General features: G+C 40.5%; 1 protein-coding gene across 1 annotated transcript in view; it reads left to right on the top strand.

The window, feature by feature from the left end:
• Positions 1-23765, top strand: part of ANKRD55 (ankyrin repeat domain 55) — a gene marked incomplete at its 5' end in the record, with an annotated part of 29811 nt that extends 6046 nt beyond the window's left edge. Inside the window, 5 exons of the mRNA XM_010157937.1 lie at positions 5779-5963; positions 7665-7832; positions 9227-9885; positions 15618-15719; positions 23497-23765. Coding sequence (XP_010156239.1) covers positions 5779-5963; positions 7665-7832; positions 9227-9885; positions 15618-15719; positions 23497-23765 — 1383 coding nt within the window. The remainder of the gene's footprint in view (positions 1-5778; positions 5964-7664; positions 7833-9226; positions 9886-15617; positions 15720-23496) is intronic.
• Between the last annotated feature and the right edge of the window lie 2197 nt (positions 23766-25962).

Genomic DNA, 25962 nt, shown 5'->3' with positions numbered 1-25962 from the left:
CCAGTAAAGCCTTGAGGCAAAGATCAAGACTTTTCAAGCCCCAACCAACACAGCCATGTGGGGAAATTCTGTGGAATGGTTTTTGCTTTCAGTAAATACTGCATTTCTGAATCAAAAAAGGGAAAAATAAAAGGTGACTTTGAAAGGAAAGATGTATTTTCCAGTGTAATAACCTCAACTGGAGTTCAAAGGAAACAAGTCCATAGATAAGTTATTTGTTCAAATTTTGCTGTGGGTTGCTCAGCATGTACTTGAAATGGCTCATGTTTCTTTATTTCAGCAAAAGAGAAAAAGATGGGGTTTTTTTCAATGGCCCTGTTGGTGTTACAGTCAACTCCTTATTAACATATGCTATGTGTATCTGTTTGTGAAGGATAAGAGGAAAGATAAAAGTGTTGGAAGCCAGTCAGCTTTCAGAGATCTCACAGAATGGTAGAGAGTGGAATAAGACTCAAACAGCACCCAGTGATGCACAAAGGTGGTTTCCAGGAGAAAGCCAGAAATACTGATGCAAACTTTATTTAACCTATAGTAATTTATGATGCTTCTTTATGAAAGTAAGTTACCTCCCCGAGTAATGCAATGGGAATAGTATTTGCTTGTTGCAGCAGAAAGGAGTTTAATGGTTAAAATGCCAAGGCATTAAGGGTCAGAGCAGAAAGACATCAAAGAGGAAGTCAAAGCTTTGGATTCACAGGTGTGGAATTGAAAGAGGAGGGACTGTAAAAGAAGAGGAAACACAGGCAGCCCTGAAGTGCAATGCTAATGATAAGAAGCAACGTCAAGAGCTGCTAGTGGGGAATTTCCATTCAGCATAGCTGGCTATAGACATAGGGAGGCTTTAAAGTGCACACTAACACAAAGAGACAGAAAATATAGGAGAACTAATACAACCTAACCACATAATCTCCAGAGGCATTCATTCTGAAGAACAATACTTTGTCAGGGTTTCCTGAAAACAGTTAAGTGATCCATAGCTTGCTGCTCTCCCCCTCCCACCTCTACATTACTGGTAGCCACAAGGCAGCTTAGCAGACTCCTTTCACATGATTCTTCTTTTTGGCATGAAATATCTAGTTCACTAGAGTATTCTAATAAGGGGAAAAAAATTAACCCTCTATATGGTGCAGTGAACAAGGAAACACTTCTACCACATATGATTAAAGACCTATCAGGATAAAATGCAATGTTACAAAATGCAATGCTACATACACTGTTACCAATGTGACATTACATAAGTGACAACAAACTTACCAAGTAAAATTATCATTCCACATATCGGTTGGACATACAAAGGGCTGAAGTATAAGAAGAATGGCTGTAGTAACAATGAAGTTAAACTGATCAGACATGGGTGGAAACTAGACCACTTCATGGTCAAAACCAGAAAAGTGTCCCAAACTTGCAGTATTCTTCTCATGGTACTTGATCCAGTGGGTACTTCCTGAAGAATTATTTTCTTATTTTGAAAGCACTGAGAGATGGAGCTATCAGAAGTTGTGCTTTCTATTAACCAACAAAGGAAATGAAGTTGTAATCAAGTGAAAGTGAGAGCTAACAACCTGAATAGTTACATTTGTAGTTCGTCACTGTCTGGAGATGACACAAATCTCAAACAAAAACTTGGATAAAACACAGTGAGAGTTGCCTTTCAAGGGGTCCTGAGTCAAGGCTTTAGGAAATTTCTTCTTTATGAATTAAGTTTAATTTAGATGAGTGATCTAAGAAAAGTTCACTGAGGAGAGTGAATAATGGGTGGAAACCGATAAAGATGTAAGATCAGACAAAAGTGTAAAGAAAACTGTGAGGAAATCCCTGCACAGTTATATAGAAACACATAGCAAAAATAACTAAGAATCTCTGAGAACACTGCTGATAAATATTTGAATACAAAAAGGAAAGATGAAATGTAGGGATACATACAGTAAGGTTACAAAAACATGCAATTTTCCTATGGTAAATTTACTACTGAACATCCTCGACTAACAATAGGATTGTGGTTCATGGTAAATTTACCACTACATTTTTGGTGACCTCAGCTCAAAGCTATCAATCTAAGAATAAGGGAAGCGTAAGCGTTTTAGAAGAATTTTGTGTGCAACTTGAAAAAGCCAAGATGAATGTAAAGATAAGAATGCATTCCTAAGAAGACAGAGCTGGAAAGCCACATAGCAGTTGGCCAGAGATCTCTTTCAGCAGAAGGTTCAAAATATCAGGACATATCCTTTGATTATTTAGAAAATGTAATTAACAATTTGATTGAATTGTTAAGGCAAGACAGGAATTTCAGAGCCATCTTCAAAGCAATTATTTCTTCCTCAGATAAGAAGCTATTGGATATAGTGTGTTTGAATGTCAATTAATCAGCTTAATACCATGTAGTAAAACACAAAAATAGTGAAAAACTGCCCACCAGATAAACTTCATCACATGGCACAGAAAGCTTGTTAAGCAGGTGGTGAATAGAGTGTTCACAAAAAGTCCAATTCTTTGTCCCATTCTGGTTTGAGCAGTACTTGCAATTTTCATCACACTGAATGATGTCAGTAGCACAATTTGCATAAGCACAAACTGCTATAATGTATCCAGAATTCAGGCTGAAGATATGATGACCCAGTGGGGAAGAATAAGGAGCAATGCAATCAAAATCAACCCAGGGACTTATATCGCACACCGTATATTGTCTATCAGCCACATTCAGGCCAGTTCAAATAATCTGTAGAGGTGGATATCTCACAGACAGTCCAAACAGGGATTTATTATAAGAATGTTTTCATTTGTTCCATAATGAGGTGATAAATACAGAACACGTATACAACCCACAGCTAGAACTAAATCAGAGGGACACCGAGCACTTCGTGGGTCAGAATGAAATTCAAAATTATTTTGATATATTGTAGGAATGAAATGAAATTTTAAAAATAGCACTGTGTACAGAACCATGAAAAATAAAAGCTGTTTGCACAAAACACAGAGTAGTAGGCTAGGGGATTAAAAAGTGAGTAGGAGTTTAAATTACAATGTTGATACAAAACAAACCAAACATAATTCTGGGACCTATTAACAGAAGTGTGATACATGTGGGCTACAGGAAGTAACAATGTCATTTCCAATGTCAGAAGAGAAGCCTCAAATGGATAATTATGTTGTTTGGGGTCCCATGGTTGAAGAAAGCTGTAGACAAACTGGAAAGAGGCCAACAGCAGGAAGCAAGTATGATAAGTGGGTTGAAAAACTTGAGCCATGGAGTTGAGATGGTTTGTTTAGTCTAGCAAATGGAAGATTGGTGGGAGACAGAACAGTCTGTAAATGTATAAAATGCCAGTAAGAACAGTGGGAAATTTCTTCTGTAAATGCTAAGAGTTGTGCAACAGTGAGGGACTGAAACTGTAGGTACAGGACATGAAATCTGGACTTAGCAAAACAGTATAAAGTCAGAGGAATAGTAGTGTCACTCGAACATGAATACAGAAATAGTAAAGTACTGCAGGTTAATAATTTTTGTATCAAAACTGGCACGGGGATGGATGGTAATGGGTAGATGCTAATTGCAGCAGTCCTACAAGTATATAATAGACTTCTAGATTCAATTAGCCCTGAATGTGACCAGGGATGTTTCTGCTGCTAGTGATCACAAAATGTAGCTGAGAATTATGCTAGTATGAAGGATACTGACATTTGGACTAGGGGCTGGAGAATAAAACCAACAATAATTCATATGACCTCAGTGTTCCTGAACATGAAGGTCAACACTTTTTTCATTAGCTATTCAGACGACTATAAATTAATAAAAATTTTAACATGGGCAACGAGGAAGTTATAAAATGACTGGTCATAGAAAATAAGCTTGGATGGCATGATCATGGGTAGGCTCTAAATTAAACAGGCGTGTAAACAAATGCATATAAACCAAAATTCATGATTTTGGAGGGACACATTTTGGTAAATTAAGGGAATTCTCAGCTGGTCTGAGAAACTCTGGAACCAGCAGGTTCCAGGGACCTGGAATGTATCCTGCCAATGGTGCAAAACATAGCAGGAATCTTTATCCTAAGAGCAGAGAAGAAAACTGTGCAGAATAAGCTTAAGAAAAACTGGATTAGTATCTATCTTTAAAATATATATTTCAAATAAGTAGACATTTTACAAAATAATAGGCAAAAGTACAGAGAAGCAAAAGAAGTTTTATCTCAAAATCAAGAAGTTTAGAGTAATAATTAAATGTTGAATAGAGTCTGGAAGGAAATTACTTTCAGGAATAAGGCTTGAAATCAATCTTGCTTAATATATTCATGATAACTTGACACAAAATACAGGGGCTTTCTGATGAAAGCTGCAAATAACAAAAAAAATTAAAGACATTAACAGGAAAGAATGGGGATATCATACAGGGGAAGCTGGATCACTTTGAGTCTGGAGTAATACAAATGGGACAAAATTGAATAGGATAAAACATCTAAGTCATGCACTTGGATGCTAAAAAAGAAGGTCCTCCCAGAAACTAGAAACTCTACGTTTGGAAACAACTACGGAAGAGAAATACTGAGATATAAAGGGTTATTCCAAAATTATTAGGAGTTTCTAATGGGGCACAGCTGTGAATAAGGCAAATGCTCTTCTGTGACACACCAAAAGAGGTATTTCTAACAAAAAAAATAGGGAAGAGCTAGCATCACTGAACAAAGACCTGGCAAAAACATCTGTGTATGACTAGGTACAATTTTAATCACCCCTCTCCAAGGATACACAGCTAAAACACAAAGGAGGAGGGTTAGTGGGTTCATGAGAGAAATATAAAGAATATTTTACAAGGAAAACTTAAAAGAACTTGATTGATTAGAGCGGCAAGAGAACAGCTCAGAAGGGATATGATGATTGTTTATAAATACATCTGAAGAACAAGCACCAGTTGGAGGAAAGGAGTATTTGATCTAAATAATAATGCTGGCACAGAAACAAAGGTACATAAATCAGCCATGAGAATGAATAGAAATTAGAGACACTAATCATTAAAACAAACAAATTCTTGAACAGCCTTCCTTTTGGAGTAATGGGGACAAAAAGACTAATTGTTTTTAGTGGACACAGTAAGTTTATGAAAGGGATCATGTAACATAGCTGCAAGTGATTGCAGAGACTGAATTGGATGATCTAGGAAGACTTTTCCAGTCCTGTGTTTCTACCTTGTTATAAAAAATTATTAATTCTTTTTCTCTATTTCCACCAAGTTAGGATATAAAATGCTCAGTTTCATTTGCAGGTTGGAGAGCAATGTCAACTTTCTATTAAGACACTGAAGCACTGGAGCAAACTAGCTAAGAAAGTTTGCAAGAGCCGCTTGAGCAAATATTTGACATGGCTTTTCTAGGTGCACTTGGACAGGGTTACAGCAGTGGGTTGATTTATTGAGGTCCTTTCCAACTCTAAATTTCTATGAAAAAATGTAGGCTCGTATCTTCCTGGGCTCTGGCTTAGCAAAACAGCAAAAAAAACAAGTTATTTCTGAGAAAGCTGTTGAGTAATTTACACTCCGTAACTTTTGGAGATATTTTCAGTGGTACATTATTTATTATTTTTCCACTGTTCAAAGCATTCTAGGAAATTTATAAAGCAAACCCAATCCCTAGAGGAGATTGGAAGCTTTTGGCTTTCATACCTGGGACTCTTGTATAAACAAAACAAAACACCATTATTGTAGTTGGCCTTTGCTAGCAGAGAAAATGCAGTTTGGTGTGAGCTCCATTGTCAAATGTTTTTCTTCTCTGAACTCCCTCGCAGAGTGGCAACAGGATTCTGTGTTCCATCATTCTGGACCACTACCAGGGACCATCAATAATAAACTATGATGACGAGAATGGCAAAACATGTATGCACATCGCTGCTGCTGCAGGCTACAGTGACATTATCAGTGAGCTGGCTAAAGTCCCGGAGTGCAACCTGCAGGCCCTTGATGTAGATGACAGGTAACCATGGAAACCTTGAAACTGAAATTGCTGCTTCCTTTCTATTAACCTGAGACTTGCTCTGTTTATTCTATAATCGCGTTTCCTGTTCCACAAGCCATGGCCTAGTTAATGAGCTGCACTTAGAGAGAACCGTGCTTGCTCAGAAACACCACAAAGCAATCCAGCTCCCATGTATCATGTCTAGTATAACGACTGACTAGTAGGAATGTTATTTAACTTTGTTTTTCTGGTAGGAAATGATAAGACTATGTGTGAAAGGGCTTTATCACCACTTGACTTAACTACTTTCAATCAAAAGTGAACATTCTTTTCAAAACAATAGAACAGGATCCCACAACTTTGCAGCTGGGATCCTGCTGCTATTTGTAGTTAAGAAATGGCAATGTTCCCTTGTTGCATTTAAGATGCAAACACAGTGCTCCTATAGGGCCAGAGGACCTTCACTTTCCATTCTGACAAGGCATTTGATTCCTTCCAGGATTAAATCCCTATGTCATAAGTGCAGAAAAGTCTTCTTTCCTCTTTTTTCACCCTACACTTACCTCCCTGGGAAATTTGCTCTCGAATTTATTTAATGCAAACAGAACTGACTGACTGTTCGCATTGATTATAACTCTGTTCAGTGGAGCAAAAGCCAAGATTTTCTTGGCTTATGCCTTCAGGTACTTAGAATAATAGCATTCTTCATGGAAAAGTGCAATAAAATGGAATAGAAATAAAACCAACAGGGTTCTGGAGAAGTTGCTAAACATCAGTAAAATGTACTTAAGAAAGCTGTGTTTCTATGGAAAGAAAGGAAAAGGGAGGAGTTTAACTACACTTAAAAGCTCAGTAAGACATGACCTCCTATTACACAGTTGCAGATATTTCCATAGAAGGTATTATACTTGAAGAGGGGAAAAGATAAGCTCTCCACTATAAACACACAGTAGATTTCCATTCTGTTGTGTTTCTTAACGCACTCATCTTAAATCGCTAGGATTGCAAAGACACAAGGAAGAGAAAAGTCAGTTTTATTTTTTATTCTTGCAGTTTTCCTACGGTGTTTTCTGTGCTTTCAGAATTCTCACAAGAGCAAAATATTACTATTTGGAAACTGGGCAAGTTTCCAAAGACAAGATGCAAATCTTCTGCCAAGCAGAAAATCAGTTTGATTCTCAAGACAATTATGTCTGCTGCAGTCTGTGCCCGCCAAAGAACACAGAAACTGGAAAAGGGGCAGTGACGGTCTGGTAGATGTGTCCGGTCCTTCTCAACCAACTGAGGGAGGCTTCTTTTCCTATTACCTTCATGGGGAGCCGTGAGCCAACCTTTGCTGACTGTGTCTGGTGTAAAGATGGGAAGAGTTTGTCCCTGTGCAGTGAACACTACAAAGGTTTTTTTCAAATTCTGCTCTGAAAACCTCAGACACTCTTCCCACTCTGTAACTCAGGCAGCGGACAAGGTGCTATTATATAGCATGTACAGGCATTCTGCAGCCCCGTATCTACTTTCTCTACAGCTAAATAGATGCGCATGGATGCCAGTTTGTGGCCTTATTACCACGACTGACAGCTACATCAGTGTGGGATAAGCTGCTGGAGTTTCCTTAAAGTGGATGTCGGGAATCTGGACAAGCAGCATAGGAGCACACCTCCTCATGTCATTTCCATAGTAAATTTATTCTTCTATTTTAATGATACTGCCCCTTTTCTGTAGGACGCCTTTGCACTGGGCTGCAGCAGCAGGGAAAGCTGACTGCGTGCAGACACTGCTGCAGCTGGGGATAGACAGCAGCCCCCGAGACATCAATGAAAACACTCCTCTGACATATGCAATGTACTGCGGGCACACAGCATGCATCAAGCTGCTGTCCCAGGAGAGCAGGTAAAGCAAAAGTTTGCATCTTGCTCACATGTTGCCACTGCCTAGAAAACAAATCTATTGCTCTTTGTACACTACTGAAGGGTTTGAGCCCTGGGTGATGTCTCCTCGGTTTATATGCAATACCCACTTCAAGTTTTTCATCAAAATAGCAGTGTTATAATTAGTCATCTACTGAAGACTCATCACTGTGGTTACAGTGCTAGTCTGCCGATCAGCAGAGGGTTCTGAACTAAGAATATGCAAGTAGAGATCATGCTCAGTCACCTTTGTGCAGAGAATTCTTACAGAATAATTTCAGACCTGAGATACATGCCTTCCACTTTTTTGAAACCCCTATGCACTAGCTGTGTGTTTATGTCATCAGACAGAGGGTTACACTGAACACAAAAACAGTGTTTGTTAAAATAAAATAAATTTCAAGTTTTCATCCTCAGGGTAAGGGTTTTGGAGTGTTTTCCTACCTTGATTGTGTCATCTGAGTTTTTTTCTGTTAAAAAGTATAATTCTATTACTATTGCTTATGATCTTCCTCCCTCTTTTTATGTCTCATGTTTCAGCAGTTGTCGTTTAATTAATTTCAGTTATTCAACTTTGGTAAATGAGCATGCACTTACGACAATATTCATCGTCACATTTCTTTGTGCTTTCCCTTCCTTTCCAGTCAGCAGTTAGTATTATTTCCTGTGTTACAAACTGTGAGACATGGTTAACGTTACCTCTCCTCCCTCTTCCTCCTCCTGCACTCTGCCTGTCCGAGTAGGTGTGAAATGTTGATAAGTTAATTAAAAACCACCACAGCAGCACCACTCATTATTTTGATAGGTCTGAAACTGTGCCAGGCCTCTTTAGTACAAGCAAGGCAAGGGGACAAGGGAAGGTGAAGAGGAGGGGAAGGGCAGAGGGAGAGGGAGAGAGAAAGGGAAAGAAAAAGGGCAAGGGAAGGAATGGTGCCTTTGTTACAGTGTCAGCAATGACTGTGCTGTTGGAAATACCGTTTCCCAGATATGACATAATACAAAGACCACTTGGTTTTAAAGATCCCAGCATGTTCTTCTTATTATTATTGGATCTTGCCTCACCATTAAGAATAATGATCTTGCAGCTGGTAGATGCTGAAGCCAGAAAAGTTTGTTTGGGTTTTTCTTTTCCTGTGAGCTGCACTGAGCCTAGATTAAGATGAGTGTAATGCAGTCAATCCCACAAGAAAGCATGAAGTAACATGGTATCATTTTCAGCCCTTGATAATTACAAATTTGGAGTTCGAATTTTCTGCCTCCTTGAACGCCACCTGCAAACATATCTGAACAGTATATGCCCCATTTCATGGGCTAATACAAGCAGTATTTTTTCATTATTTGATAATAATGACATCACATTTTGATTTGTACTTCCAGTAGATCTGATCCAGTTCATCAGTTTCCCTCCCAGAACAACAGACTCCTAAAGAAACAGGGACGACTCAGTATGCTGAACCACATTTTCTCTTGCAAAAAGAAGAAAGATGATCAGAAAACCTGTCAGGAGAGCAGAGACCGATATCCTGGAGAAGAGACCTCTGAAGTAGATGACATCATCACCACGTTTGATTGCATTATGGACACAAACTGCAAAGACATTCCAGATGAGTGTGTGACTACTGCTGACTTTAAAAGAAGGAGTACAAACACAAAGTACCTCATAGCAGAAAAGAAGCAAACAGAATGTCAGGGACTTCTGCCTGTCAGAACCCAGAGCCTCCCCCCAATCACTGTGGGCAATTCCTTCCTAACTGCTTCCCAGAGCATAACGTCAAGCTTCTCCTCCAGCACCAGCACTCATCATTTTGCACACAAGTCTCAAAAGAGTAGGAGCGAACACAACTTGCTGGACCACAGAAGCAGCTGCCAGGCTTTGCTGAATGATCCCTGGAACAGAGACTCTAACCAACTACTCTCCTATAAAGTGTGTACTAGAACTCTTTCAGACAAACTGATAAATGGCTTAAACTCTGATAGATCTCACCATGCGCCATTGTGCCCTCCCCGTCTTCCCTCTCTTCCCAGTTCTCCATCAGGTAATTTCTTTTTTCTCAGACTCCTATAATCTCTCTTGATGTGTCAAGCTGAGTCAGAAATAGCTAAGTCTGACCCATGACATTTCTATTTCTTTAGTGTCTTTTTCAGTTTCTTTTCCCTGCATATAGTAGCAATTGCAGACAGTATATGGACAGGACATGAGCTGACAGCTGAAGCAAGGTGCTTAGGTGTGGGAAATGAGATTTAAGTAGGTCTGATAAGCAAGCAAAAATGCAGGTAGTTAGGAAGCATGTAATGTGCCCGAGCAAGGTAAGTGCCTCCAGATTACATATGTGCTTTGTGAACTGCATGTTAAGACCCGCTGCCACGCTTGCTGCCTTCTGTCCACGTTTAGTCCAGGGACTAGATGTGCAAGGGAGCAGTACTGCACTCAGATCTCTAACTGTGCTGAGTGCTGCCTCTGGATCCAACCAGGGAAGACCATGTGTGCCATGCAGGGTGGCTCTGCACCATGCCACTTTCCCTTATAGACATATCCTGATTCCAAGGCTGTAGTGTCACCCCTTCCCACTCGCCCCACACTGAGTGCCAGCTCGTTGGCCTAATGCGCTGTTCTTCGGTTTCTCCAAAGCTGAATTCAGGTTGCTAAATTTACAGAGACAGAGTAAATGCTTTTATGTTGTGGTCTGGAAACTGTAATGCAACAGCAATAAAGCAGAGGATCAGAATTCTGAAGTAAACTCAAAACCAGGGTTTGGCAGGATTTGAGATCTAGTACTTCGACTCATATCCATATTTAAATGAATTTGGATGGCTGGCCTGCATGTTGGAGTTTACTTCAACATATCAGCGTCTCCAACTTTGCCTCCTCTGGGATTAGTCCCATGCCAAAATTAAACACATCTAGCATGCCTTCCAACCACTGTAATATCCAACAGAAAATGAAGCAAGAAAAAGCAATCCCCAAACTTACCAGTACACCATTACAAGCCGTAAACATTACACAGTAATTTCATCTACCCTCAACCCAACAGACCTGAGCTGTTACTCTGCAGTGGGAAGAGGAGTGGACAGAAACCCTGTCTGAGAAGAACCCTCAGATGAGGTCACTAGTATCTGAGCTTGCATGAAGTGCAAACTGTGCTGACTCCTAAGCAAAGAGATCTATAGAATAGCAAATCTTTGTTCACATCTCTAATTATGAGAATAGAGATGGAAATTTCAGAATGACAGGCCATTCTACCTTGTGCAAATAAATGCTGGAAATAGTTTTGCAGGGTAAAAAGGAGCTATTCAAAAAGTTCCACTTCCTGAACATCAAGCCATGTTCCTGAAAGCTTGATAGACCTGGTCTATAGGTGTCACTACTTTTTTACTGTGCACTCTTCAGGGGTTCACTCAACCATGCAAACCCCAAACTCTGTGTGGCTAGCAAGGATTGTTCCAGTATGACTTTCTACACTGAACTCTGTAAGGTTCAGCTCACATGTGGAACACAAGAAAACCTGCAGTACTTCTTTACAGCCTAAATATAATAGGGTAGAGTGAGGCTGAGATACTTGAAATTGTTCATGTTGATGGTAAGAGAAGAAATGAACTCAAATTGATAAACCAAAGCTGGAGACCGTTATGGGGAAACATTTCCTGGTGAAATAGCTAGACTATGAATATATCTCATGTGGAAGTAACTACCATAGAATCATAGAATCACAGAATGGTTTGGGTTGGCAGGGACCTTAAAGACCATCTAGTTCCAACCCCCCTGCCATGGGCAGGGACACCTTCCACTAGACCAGGTTGCTCAAAGCCTCATCCAGCCTGGCCTTGAACACTTCCAGGGATGGGGCATCCACAGCTTCTCTGGGCAACCTGTTCCAGTGCCTCACCACCCTCTCTGGAAAGAATTTCTTCCTGATATCCAATCTAAACCTCCTCACTTTCAATTTAATCACATTACCCCTTGTCCTGTCACTACAGGCCCTTGTAAAAAGTCCCCTCCCAGCTGTAATTATAGACGTTTCATAAGACTGTAGAATACTGTATGGTTAAATCCTTGCTTGCTCTGAACAGGGCAGGTGGTTTGCTATGAACATCCTATGACAAAAAGCTGCAAGCAGAGGAATCAGGGTGGACGCTGTGCATCATCACCGTGTTCTGTGATCTGCGCAGGGACTCAGTGTAGGACCAGCAGTCTACATGCAGGAATGAGGGCAAAATCGTATCAATTATGTGAAATTTAATTGTTACAATGGGAGCTGTCTGCATGTCCAAAGGAAGGGTAAGTCATTTTATCTCTGACAGTTTATCATCTCCCTCAGAAGAAAAAATTCAAAGGCAGTTCTCTGTGTACCAGCTCCCTTTAACAAAACTTTCCAACAAGAAAGAGATTCATGTAGCTGGCAAAAAGGACTTCCACTGAAGCATGTGAATTAAAACCTTGTAAGGAAGCAGACAGCATCTGACAGGAACACACTACACAACCCAGATACTGTCTAACTTTTCCTCAGGATAAAAAGACCTGCTTATCCCTCTTTGGGCCTATGTGTGTGGTTTAAATATGCCGCAATTAAAGCCACCTGACCTCCTGTAAATTAGAACTGCATTTACTGTATGAACTCCAGGGCTTCCAGGTCTCCCGTGCACTGTGCCTGCAGGACTTTCAGGGATCAGAAGCAAAGTAAGTCTGGCTCAGCCCAGATGGCAGCTCTGTGCAGGCAGCTCTCTGAGGAAAGAGATTTCCTCCTGTTTTTTTTTCCTGCAGAAGGCCTAGCTGAGGGAAAAAGCAACTCTGGACTTTGAAGGACACTGAAGTGTTAACACGCCATACCTCAAATCATGACTGTGGGGACTACATGTAATTTTCTAATCGCTGAATATCCAGGGCAGGATTAGAGGTATCAGTAATCTAAGGGAACTCAATGGAAAATCATTTTCTCTGCTGACATACAAGGTTGATTATCTCGCATGACCACGCCTTTAATTGAAGTCAGAGCTAACTTTTGTGCTAACTGCTACTAAGGCAGCTGGCACAAAGATGGGGATTTTTTGAGGTTTTTTGTTCTGTTTTCTGTGCTCCTGGAAATGAAAGATGAGTCAATTTACTAGCTGAGCCTTAGCTCTTACACAAAGGGGAGAGGTTGCTGTGGGTAGCAATGAGACTTACCTTACTCTCATGCCGCTGGTTTCAGAATAACTACTTTGTCTTGCCCTACGCAGGGGAGAGCAAAGATGGACTATACCAAAAACTACCGTCAATATTGCAAGAGTGCTTGCCAGCCACAGTGCTGAGCTGGCATCCACAATTTGAAGCATTTGAGCTTTGCAGTCATCTTTTTGCAAAATATACTGCTATTATACTTCCCATAGGGAAAATCATGCAAGTAGAGAAATTCCAAGTGATAGGGGTAAAAGGAAGCCTGCCTCTAATGTAAGGCAGCTTTTAGCATCCTCTAACCAGCTGGAGCTTCCTTCTATCACCCACTCATCTTCTAGATTACTAGCATTCCAGGTCTAAGGCGATACTTTATTACAGGTTTTATTACAGCACACCAGTACCTGCTATTTGCTTGAGCATGTAATGTGAAAAATAGCCTCTTACTAAGCTTATGTTGGCATAAGCAGTATGGTATAGTCCAACAGGAAGCACTTCTTGGCCAGGAGAGGGTAGAGCAAACCTGATCAGCGTCGCTATTTCTTTCTCAAACTGAAGGACTGATTTACAGCAGGACATTTATCTAACATTTACAACTTTTCCACAAAACACACCACAGTGTGGTTCATCTACCTAAATGCAAAGGAAAATCAAAGAACAGCCTGTAAAAAATGTCAGTAAACAAAATTAAATGCAGAACAGTCCTGCATTTTATAATAATGAAATTGCCTCCTTTCCATTTCATTCTGAAATAAATGTCATCATAAATATGCTCTTGGGGATGACAAAGATGATGTCTTAAAGAACGAAAAACTTTTTTCTCTGAGGAGAAGAATACTTCCACTTGATGCCAGAACTTTTAGACAAGGATTCTTTTCCAAGCATTCACACCAGCCTTGCAAACATCATTGTGCTTTGTACTGTTGTTTTGCTGCCAGATATCTCCATTTATGAAATAAACATCTCTCTTGATAGAAAAAACAACCTCCCATCATCAAAGCTATAATGGTACATACATAATAAGCCATTAGTTCTCAGCATAAGCACCACTGAAACCAATATAACTCGAATTGCACTAATGGGAGCAGCAGGCTTGATTCTCTGCTATTTTGGAACTGATATATTTCTTTCTTTGTGCACAGCGGATGCAATGTCTATAGAAGATATTTACAAACTTTTACAACCACTTTTTGATCACCCTGGAGAAGTGTCAAAGACTAAATAAAGAGTAAAACATGGGAAAATGAAACCAAAGTCTGTTTCTATTAGACACCATTCATCCATAAGAGTTTCTTCATGGTTTGCACCCATACTTATCAGCTTTACCCATGGGATCCAATAGATTGATCCAATGTCTATTAACTACTGTGGTTTTTGGACCAGAATCTTGCTCCATGCAGAGCTGAAGGCTGCGCTATTAACATGGGGATTTGTCTGATCAACACCACTTTTAACTCCTTTCACAGAGAACCCATTTAGTCAGCAACATAGTTAAAGCAGACTTGACAGCTACTTCAGTGCACCTTAGGAAACTGTCCTACAACTATCTTGTTATAGCTTTATCTTTCACGGCTCAGCAATAGAGAGGTATTTTCAAGTACCAAATATAAAGCCACAAAGGCAATTTATATCATTCCATTTCTTCCTATTGCTTAAGATATCCTACTACATCCAGCCTGTGTCTCCCCTTGTCTCTGTGTGCTGACAGAGCATGCGCTTGCTCCGCAACGAGCTGTTGCAATGCCATGATGGATGAGCAGCTGTTTGGCAAGACAACTCATCTCAGATCTGATGATGGCGAACAAGAAAAAATTGAGGCACTCGAATTACAGCATAAGATCAACTCAGAAAAAGGATCTGGGGAAAATGTTGATTTGTTGGTTCATTTTCTACTTTGCTCATAATATTTGATGTATCATTTATGCAGTGAAATGCATTACATCATCCAATGATTTCTCTTTTTTAATAATACTAGATGAAAGTTTAATTTAGTCTGTGAAATGCCACAATTAGTCAATTCACCTTTCATTTTCCAGCATCTATTCTTCTTAGTAAAAATTAAATTGGCATAAATATAGTCTAATAACAATCAGTATCAATTTTTATCAGTTCTGCTATGTTTCCATCTGCAGGAAAACCCTCTCAAAGCTCATCTTTACTGCTGATAGAATTCCACCAGCCTCCTTTTGCAATCAGCAGTTAAAGTCCATATCTGTTCTTGTACTTAGAAAGGTTGAGACCCTATCAGAAAAGTTTGCAAACTAAACCTTCGATTCTGAAATCGAATCCATCCAGTTGAATATTTCTATAAATTTAGTGTGCAAATATTCTTACATGGATGTAGTTACTGAACTATGCCTTTTTTAAGACCAATTATTATACGGTATGAGAGGAATTGATAAGGGTACACATGAACATTATATTAAACCACTCACCCTTTCTAATTAATGTAAAGAGAACAAAACAACATCTTGTTTCCATTGGTGGTTTCTTGTTATTACACATCTCTCAGAATTACTACACAAGTTTTCTTTTTTTTCTTGAAGCCAGAGATCTATAGTGCACCATACTATTTACAAATATTTTCATATGGTAACAGATTATCTTTTTCTTTCACAGGTAAGAATTTTCAACAGATGTCTGTAGACCAACCCAAAATAAAAAATCTTACTCCTCTACGGAAAAGCCTAGCTCCCATACCCAACCACTGTGCTCACAAAAGTAAGTACAGGCAAGTCTCAGCTACGGTATCATACTGTGTGCCTCCATCACTGGCATCTGAGACCCTGCGAGAGGTTTCATGTTCCTTTTTCACAGCATCATAGAATGGCTGAAGTTGGAAGGCACCTTTGAAACTGTCTAATCCAACCTCCTGCCCATAGGGAGGTCGTCTACAGCAGGTAGCTCAGGATCACACCCATTTAGGTTTTAAATACCTCTAAGGATGGGGATTACAACTGCTCTGGACAACCTGTTCCAGTGTTTGACCACACTCAGAGTAAAAAGTTTATTCTTAATTATTTGTGCCTATTGACTTTATTCCCTTCACAAGACACCACTGAGAAGAGTCTGGCTCTGTCTTCATTACTCCCCCCAGTCAGGCATTTATCTGAAACCCTGAGCTGCCTTAGCTTCTCATGGCTGAAGAGTCACAGCCTCCTTTCTGAGGTTGGACACTCAATCCCTTAATCGCCTCCATTCCCCTTTGCTGGACTTGCTTCAGTATGTCCCTGTCTCTCTTGTTCTGGGGGCCCCAGAACTGGACACAGCACTCCAGGTGTGTCTCACCAGGGTTGAGTAGTGGGGAAGGATTACCTCCCACAGTCTGCTGGCAAAGCTTTTCCTAATGGAGTCCTGGATGCTGTCGGCTATCTTGACCCCCAAGGGCACATTGCCAACAAATGTGCAGCTTGAGGTCTATCAGGGCCCCCAGCTGCATTTCTGACAAGCTCCTTTTCAGCTGTTTGATCCTTAGCACATATTGGTGCAGGGAGTTATTCCTCCCCAGGTGTGGGATTTCTCAGCTGCAGGACTTCCCAGGTGTAGGATTTCCCTCAGCAAGTTAGCCAATAACACCAAGCCGTGTGACGCGGTTGACACACTGGAGGGAAGGGATGCCATCCAGAGGGACCTGGACAGGCTGGAGGGGTGGGCCACTGCCAACCTCATGGGGTTCAACAAGGCCAAGTGCAAGGTCCTGCCCCTGGGTTGGGGCAATCCCAAGCGGGGAGAGTGGATAGAGAGCAGCGCCGAGGAGAAGGACTTGGGGGTACTGGGGGATGAAAAGCTGGACATGAGCCGACAGTGTGCGCTAGCAGCCCAGAAAGCCAACCATATCCCAGGTTCTATCCATAGAAGCGTGGTCAGTAGGTGAAGGGAGGGGATTCTCCCCCTCTACTCTGCTCTCATGAGACCACACCTAGAGTACTGCATCCAGATCTGGGGACCTTAGCACAAGGAAAGCATGGATGTGTTGGTGCAGGTCCAGAGGCGGTCCACGAAGATGATCAGAGCGCTGGAGAACCTCTGCTATGAAGGAAGACTGAGAGAGTTGGGCTTGTTCAGCCTGGAGAAGAGAAGGCTCCGGGGAGACCTTATAGCACCTTCCAGTACCTGAAGGGGCTACAAGGAAGCTGAAGGGGGACTTTTTACAAGGGCCTGTAGTGACAGGACAAGGGGTAACAGGTTTGAATTGAAAACAGGGAGGTTTAGATTGGACATCAGGAAGAAATTCTTCCTGGAGAGGGTGGTGAGGCACTGGAACAGGTTGCCCAGAGAAGCTGTGGATGCCCCATCCCTGGAAGTGTTCAAGGCCAGGCTGGATGAGGCTTTGAGCAACCTGGTCTAGTGGAAGGTGTCCCTGCCCATGGCAGGGGGATTGGAACTAGATAGTCTTTATGGTCCCTTCCAACCCAAACCATTCTGTGATTTTGCATTTCCCTTTGTAAGAGTCTTGTCCCTCCATTTCTCCAGCCTGTCAAGGTCTCTCTGAATGGCAGCGTACCGATCTGCTGTATCAGCCACTCCTCACAGTCTCGTATCATTTGCAAAGTTGCAGAAGTAGCAACCTGACCCATTGTCCACGTCACTAACAAAGGCATTAAATAGTATTAGCCCCAGCATCAACTCCAGGGACATTCTACTCGTGACTGGCCTACCTCCAGCTGGACTTTGTGCTGCTGATCACAACTTCTTTTCCAATGAGTTTCAAAATGTTGGCCTAGTAGAAGCGATGTACATCAATATAGAGGAGAGTTTGGTTCTACATTTGTTTTCCAGACAAGAGGTGCCTGGAATCATCACAGACATGAGATTTTTTTCACTCTTGGTTTCACTCTCACTTTCATTCTCAATTGCTTATGCCTGTATGACTCTGGTAGCTTTTCACTGGGGGCAGGACATGATGTAACATGGTGACTTACAGGATGTAAAGAGGTGGATGACAACACCCTAATGACTGCATGGCAGAGAAAGTTTGGATATGTGAGATGAAAGCCCGTATAAGGAATGACTCTTCTGCTGACAACATGAAAAATATCATGATACTGAATTTTGTGTCCTTTTGCTAGCAAAAATTAAAGGGAAGAGGATTAGAACAAGATCATCAGGCTTCCAAATACTTTGTCATTTTCTGAATGCTACATAGACAAATGATGTTTTATCTCTCTGTCTGTCTTAAGCACAGCAGACAGACTAGCTGTTACAGAAAATAGACTAGCTTTTACAAGAGGGTGGGAACCATTCACTTCTCCCATCCTAACAGCAAGTTGTTTGGGTAGCTTCTGTAAATCAGGAGCCAAAATAAAGGGATTGAGAGAGCAGCAGCCTTTTTTTCCACTGCATTTTCAGCCAGCTCCTAATTCCCAAGGCAGTGAGAAGCAAGATCCCGAAAGGCAGGGAAAGCCTTACCCCACAGCCCTGGCAGAGTGTCAAGACTTAGTAAGTGTCCCAGGCTGGATCCAGACAGCAACTGGGGTGTTCTTCACATGCAAACATTAGCCCTACTTCCATCAGTGTCCTGCCCTCACATTCTTGTGCACCACCAGGCGCAAATCATCCAGTGTATTTTGGATGAAGATTTGCAGCTTCCTGTTTGTCAACCTGCAGATTCCCCAGGTCCTAAAGCATTCACATTTCAGAGCTAAATTTAAGATTCATTGCCTCTTATGATCTGAGTTTCAGAAGCAATTCTGCAACTATAACAATATTACTAAAAACGAAACAGCAGAGGTAGCTTTATAGGGAACACCAGATTGGGTAGAGGAAATACAGAATCCTGCACTGCTGCTGCACAGTAAGTAAGAGAGGAAGAAGAAAAGTAGAGATATGTGGAATACTGAGGTGGTATTCTCTGTCTGCTCAGAGTAAAGAAAACAATCTAACTGCTTTCAGAATGCCAGCTCCAAGTCTTCTATTTTTAAGCTTTCTACTAATGCCCTCTGTGTCTTCTAGGTAAAACATAGTTGTAAGCAAAATCTTTTTAAAATTATTTCATAATCACTTGGGTGTTCTTGCAGCAATTCATGCAAACAGCCAGCATTTTAGTTCTAGTCTCATGGCAAAAACTGTATTTTACAAATAAGATAAAATTATCACAGTTAATAATCATGGTGTAATTAACTAACACATTACAATTATCCAGGTGCCATTATTGCTTGAACATCAGTTCAAGCTGAAAACAGAAAAGCCAAGTTATTTGCAAAATGGATTACATTTCTTCTTTGTTAACAGAAATGACACATTTGATTCCAAAGCTTTCCAAATAACTGTTTCAGAGCCAAGATTTCACTCATTCTCCAGTCAGCCCTAAAAATATTACTGTTCTGGACATAGCTTTTATTCAGGCAAATGGCTCCTGAAACAAAATTAAATATAAACATTTGTGTTTCTCTAATATTTTTGTTACACAAGGTGTATATTAGAAACATGCAACAAAGTTAGTGAGGAAAAAAAGCAACCAGGGAGCTAAAACAATAAAATAAGCATAAATTAGAAAGAGAACTGAAACTACTCAGATTAACAGAAAGAAGAAACATCTCCCAAAAAAGGAAGGGGAATGAAAAAAAAGGAAGAGATGCTTTAATCTCTAAGCAAAAAATATTTAAAAATACAAGTTAGAACAATAGGAATGACAGTAGCATAGGAGAAGAGTACTTTATTGGCTTTAAACCATGGTTTATAAACTCCTATCCTCCATATGTTCCTAGGGCCAAAGAGGTCCTTCCCATGGTTTCCTGAGTAGCCTAAGCACTGTCTGGCAGCAATCTTACGCTGCATGCTCCTGCTCAACCCGCAGCACATTCTTTGCATCTCATCACGTGACTCTCCCAAGGAGCCCTGGAAAACAATCTTAGAACTATCACACACCGCTCACACAATACCAGAACAATTTTCTAAAAAAATATGGGACTTCTAGAGAACTCTCTGCTGCTCTCACTTCTTCATGTGCCTTAGAAGGTTGAAGCCATACTGTGGATATTACTTGTTGAGCAACAACAACAACAAAAAAAGGTCTATTTCTGTAGGCCATTTAACAATATTTTCTGGTGATCAGTGGTTGTTTTTGTTGTTATTCATCATGATTCAAAGTTTCCTCTTTCCCAAGTTAATAGCAAAAATTCTACAAAGCAACCTTCTCTCTGCAGAAGACCACCATGGCTTGCAAAAAGCAGCGTCTAAAGAGTCCTCCCTTCTACATACTCCTTGGCCAATGCCTCCTTGACAGCCTTATTTTTGCCTCTGCAGGTTGTAATAGCAGCCACTTGAGTGTCATGAGTCAAAAAAGCTCGCTGAATCAGTAGCTCTTATTGTGTCACTAGGTCTGCAGTAGCTGACTCTGCCCTCTGAACGTGAATAATTAACAGTGCTTCTGCTGTGTATCGATTCTGGACATATGGAAACCAGCCTTAAGGGTTCTGTCTCATAGACCTCAGTGCTGGGTTCAGGGTGTTTCAACACATATACTAACACCAGTCATTATAGGTATTATTTCAAAGCCATCCATGTATGAGTCCTGAAGTCCTTATCAAATATCCTAAATAGTATGTAGGACTTGTTGGAAAGTAATTGTTGTTTGGATTCTGTTTTTTACTTCTTGGGGTGAGCATGGGTTTGTGATGGCTGCCCAGTCATGGGGGTGAAGTTAAACCCGTCAGTAAGGTCTTTATTAGTACATGCAGTGTTCTGGGGATATTTTACCAAGGTGTAAACTTTGAATGCATGAACATATGCCTATGCTCCAAAGAGGGAAACAAGTGAGCCTCTCAATATGCACTTGGTTTACTCACCAAACGTTTAATGAACTCAAAACATTCCATCATGTGCCAGAAAACAAATGGGCTCATTTATTGTATTTAGCCCTGCTTGATTCACACATATTCAATATGAGCTAAAGCAAAGTATTAATGGTTTGGGGTTTTTTAATGGAAAGGAGAACTAAGCAATTTCCTGAAGTTGTGAACATGAATGAACCTTGAATATGACCCTACATTGCCAAAGGCCAGGCAGCACTAGTAAATGCTGCCTGCTCAGGCCATCACAACTTGAATGGTACTGAAATAAAAAACCAACAAACATATCAATTTTTTAAATCCTCTCTCTAAAGATTCTGCTTTGCCCCAGATAGATACCTGGTGAATCTTTGGGGAATTACTGCTCCTGATAAATAATGAATGATGAAATAAGTATACAGCATGTGGTACAGGGCAACGTGACAAGGAGAACTTCAGCCTCTTTTCACAACGTATAAAGTAAAAAAATGCATAGATGCAAAGCTCTGCCAGTACCCACTGCAGACATTAGAGAGGTAACATTTGTTTTCAACAGAGTAGATATCAACCTATTAATTAATCTACAGGCATGGAAGGGCTTGCATGACAAAACTGGTGTGCTTTTGCTTTGCCAAGGCCCAGAAGCCGCAGGGTTTCTGCCTGAAGTTCTTCAGTACATGTCCAACTCAGGCACAGTCTGTCTCCTCAGTTACCTGCAGGACTGTTACTCCCCAGCCAGCTATTCCCCATCTTATGTCTGGACTTCTGGTAGTTTGGGATTTCTTTGTTTGTTTGTTTATCCTAAGCGTAGTGGTTTGCATTTGCCTTTGCCAAGCTTCATTATGTGAATTTTCTACTGTTTCTCTAATTTATCAAGGTCATTTCGCAGCGTAAACCTATTCTCTGGGAATTAACACCTTGGGTGCTTTTCTTCTATCAAGTGTTGGTCCATATTATAGTAATGGATCTACTTTTTTTTAATGAAAATTTGAGATGAACTTAGTAATCCTATCTTACTAAAACTACATAATGTCTCACTTCTCCTGCATCTACTCCACCAGTGAACCAGTTATTCTTTTTGATGTTGCTTGATGAATAGTGAGAAGGCAAACTTCATTAGTTCAAAGATTCACTTCTGAGAAATAACAGCTGTTAGGAGAACTTTGGGTATTTAGGATTTTTTAGGTTAGGTTAACCAACTTGAAACTCCTTAAGTCCTCTCTTCTTGTATCTTTATTCTACAGCCCTCAAGAAACTCCATCCACTATTCTACCTATGAGTCCTCAAGTGTACTGATTGTTTAGTTTGGTTTGGGGATTTTTTCTAATATCAAATTTGACTTGTAAGGTCCAGATAATCACAGGTGCATTGACTGCAGTAGTTACTCAGTTCATACCCATTGATTATGTGGTCTGTTATTTCTAATTAAAATTAATTTGTTTATCAGTTTATCCTCCATTAAAACAGTCCAAATCTAGATTAACTTCAGATGTTTCTCTGGAATTACTCAAGATTATAATTGGTTTGAGAGAAAACACTCTCCTCCATTCCTCATTTCTGAAGAATTTCCCTGAACCTGCATCAGCAAAATTTCTGTCAAATTATGAAACAAGAATAATCAAAGGGGCTGCCAGGAAAAATGCAAACATGAACACTCAGGTTTTCATTGGAGTTGAGTAGGAAATGGAATGATAATGACAGGCTGAGATGGACACCTTTTGAGCAGAATACTTTATGGCAGGATTCTTCCTGCATGTAAAGAACAGGACACAAGCATGACACCACCCTGAGAACAACTGGTTGTCTCAGAGAATGGCTTTTAACACCTGACCACTGGGAAGCATTTGTGGTTAGTTTCCAAGGATGAAGCCAGCAAAACAGAGAATGCAACTAACCTTCTGGAGGCTGCCATGACTTGTAAGATGAAAGTCAAACTAGAATTCTCCTTTTAAAAAAATAGAAAATTAATTGGTAAGTTGTCTGAATGAAGGAGGTTGAGGTTTTCAATTCAGAGAAGATACAGAAAAGAACTATATTAACTTTAAAGCACAAACACTGTTACACTGCTGAGTGTGAGATGCAGATTAAGGATGATCTAAATCCACAGTTTCTTACAAGAGTGCTGATAGACATGAGATAAAACAGCTGTGGATCTTGTGTTTCATTGTGGGTCTTGGTGTGCTACAGGGTAACAGGCCACTTCTATGGTCTGTGACTTGTAGACCACATGTGGACCTATCTTCATGACTGATCGTACCTAGTACAACCCAGACACAGTATCCCATATTCACCTTTCTAAGATTTCGATCAGAATTTACCCTGGGTAATACAACATCCTTCCACAAAGCTTTTGTTAATAATAATATATCCCCATGGAACCTTTCTGTTTCAGTCAGCCTGTGGGTTTTGATGAAAAAATGTCTTGTGGAAATCCCTCTTAAACAGACAAAATTTCTTTCAGACAAACTACGCATTCTCTGCTTGTTGAAAGTAGACCTTCGAACTTATCAAGTCTTAAGGATCACCAAACACAAAGTAATTTGCTTCACACTGTGTAGTTTTCCATAGTTGAAGATTAGCCCTGCCAGACTTTAGCATTTTGCAAATGCAGGTTTTAGTACACACAACACAAACAAACAACAGTTCAAAGAAAGTAGCAAACTCATTTGTAAAAATGTTGTACTTTTCACTTTCTGTGCACTCTTCCTCTCTTTTTCTTTTCCCTCTAGCTCAGCTACCATCTCAGGGTGCTAAGAAGTTTAAGTCCCTGCCTTTAAGTTCCCTATGGACTGATGCTGTTATTCTCCCACCAGCCCCAACCTCCAGATCCCAGAAAAGGGGACATTCTCAGAGTCATTTGCTCTATTCTCTCTTGCCTGGCCTATCAGGAGAGCCTCTGAAACCAAGTCGTGTCCTGCCTGCTATCCCAAGCCAGAAGAAATCTAACGCTGCAGAAGAGCTTGAGAAACCTCTCACCAAACCAGACACGGAAAATTAACTTATTACACTGGCCTCGGTCAGTTGAAATATATCTAGGAGCTTGTTACAAGACAACTGTACAGTAAAATCTCATTAATTTGCACTAATGATGCTCTTGTGCACTGCAGTGTAAATGGACAAAAAGAACGGTAGCACATCACAAAAGCTGCACTGTGTATTTATATGTGTACTTTATGTTTTCATTATAATTTTCATTTATGATGAAATTGCTAAATAATATTTAATGTGCTGTAAAGCTATTTTGTGCATGAAATCCTCATAACATGCAATCTTGTTGCAGCAATGTGCTGTTAAGCCTTTCAGAGAAAACAGGAACAAAGAGTAAGATTTTCTGTGTGATTTATAAGTCAGAATTAGGGAAACATAAATTGACAGGGATTCTCTGTAGTTTGTAAATGCAAAGGTGCTGATTCTCAGGCTATGTGCCATCAAAAATACCTTTTTAAGATTTAAAGAATAAGCTCAAAGTAAAAGACAGTTTTAGCAAATGAGGGTGTTTGGCTCTGTTTTTCACATATTTCCTACGTTGTAAGTTTTGTGATGTCAACAAGCTAAAAAATTACAAGGAAATGCTAATCCCTGTTGGACAGACAGCACACACTGTTCAAAACCATTCATAGCACTGACAGATTTATGTCTCTTTCGTTTAATTCTTCGTATTCCTCAATAACAAAAATATAATTACAGATTGTTATTTTCATAAAACAAGGATTTCACAGTCCTGAGTTACTATGCATTATTTCGTCACTCTGATCACCGAACTGAAGAAGGAAATCTAACGAGACTCTTGTTCAGTCAAGAGCCCTGGCAAGTGCTGTAAGCCTTTGACTAAACATTTCACAAGACTGTCCTTTCCTAGAGGCCAACAAAACCAGCAATCTCTGCTTGCTTTGGGATTCTTATCTAACTGAATCTTGCTGCTACTAGTCTGCAGGCTTCCCCACTTCTGATTACCTAGAGGCTGTGGGCATTACTTTGGGCAGGGGGAGGGTCCCCTTTCGTCACCCCTTCTGTATCACCACTGCTAGTAAACCCGTCTTGCATTAGCTCTACATCAGCAGCTCGTTCAACCAGGACATGGCGTTTCTGTTTATCTCTAGATAAATGTTTTATTAGCTGTACAAACATTTCTTTTGCTGTGTCACAGTAAAAGACAAACCTGACATGAAAGAGAAGATAATCACGTCCCAGTAGCCCAGTAGCTGCAGTTTCCAATTTCCTTGCAGTAATGACTAGATAGAATGATGGCTGGTGTCTGTCACAGACAGCCCTCAGAAAGAAAAAAGCAGAGCACAACAACAGCTGCTCTGACGTAACACAAGGAAGAAGGAACTTTTGCCACACAAATAGAAGAATATTTCATTTTTAAACATCTAATCCAAATGTCAGGGTATAAATCTCAAATTCAACAAGTGATGTAAACCTCTAGCTTCCCGCTGAAATCCATGAGAGTAAAAAGCTCATGTGCTTGAGCCTGACAGGCAATCTAGTCCCTGAGGCTAGACGGAAAAAATACTGCACGATAGCAGCATGCTCTGTTGAAGGAAAAATCAATTCTGGAATACTCTGTCTTTTCACCTGACCAATCCTGCTCAGTCCAGCCTCACTGGAAATCCAGAGTACCTCCCACAGTGTAGTAGACTGGTATTTGTTCCAGAGGGTCACTGCCTGAGCTGCTCTGCTCTGCAGAACCACAAAGCTTCTCTGCCCTAGAACTCTACCAGTTGCCACCCCCAGTTCTCCATCTTGACTCCAGCCCTTTTGTACCTCTCCCTCTGGCCCCGCACAGGAGTCAGGTGGTTCGTAAGTCAGTCCCTAGAAATATTCAAGCCACAGTGCAGACCTTAAACCACTATCAAATGACACAAAGCAGATGGTGTTGGTACAGGCTGCAGAGAGGAGAAGGAAAAACTGATTCAGACATCTCTGGCTGGCAGCGAATAACATTTATATTAAGCCTAAGTGTCACTGTAGACATTACAAGAATGAGGTTTGTGTTTGCACAGTGAAAGCTCAAAGTAACGATTCTGACAGAGATCAGTTATCTTCAATTTAACATACTGCTTGGGAATGGGTACAGTTTGTGGAAGGAAGAGAAGACCAAATGGCACAGCAAGGAAATCTCAGTGAGGTCAAATGTTTGTAACTCCATCACCACTCTAGCCCTTTTGAGTGGGTGAGAAAAACGAGTGTTT

This window comes from Eurypyga helias, unplaced genomic scaffold (genome assembly GCF_000690775.1).
Source record: "Eurypyga helias isolate BGI_N326 unplaced genomic scaffold, ASM69077v1 scaffold9888, whole genome shotgun sequence".
NCBI classification, from domain to species: domain Eukaryota; kingdom Metazoa; phylum Chordata; class Aves; order Eurypygiformes; family Eurypygidae; genus Eurypyga; species Eurypyga helias.
This window is presented reverse-complemented; position numbering and strand designations above follow the sequence as displayed.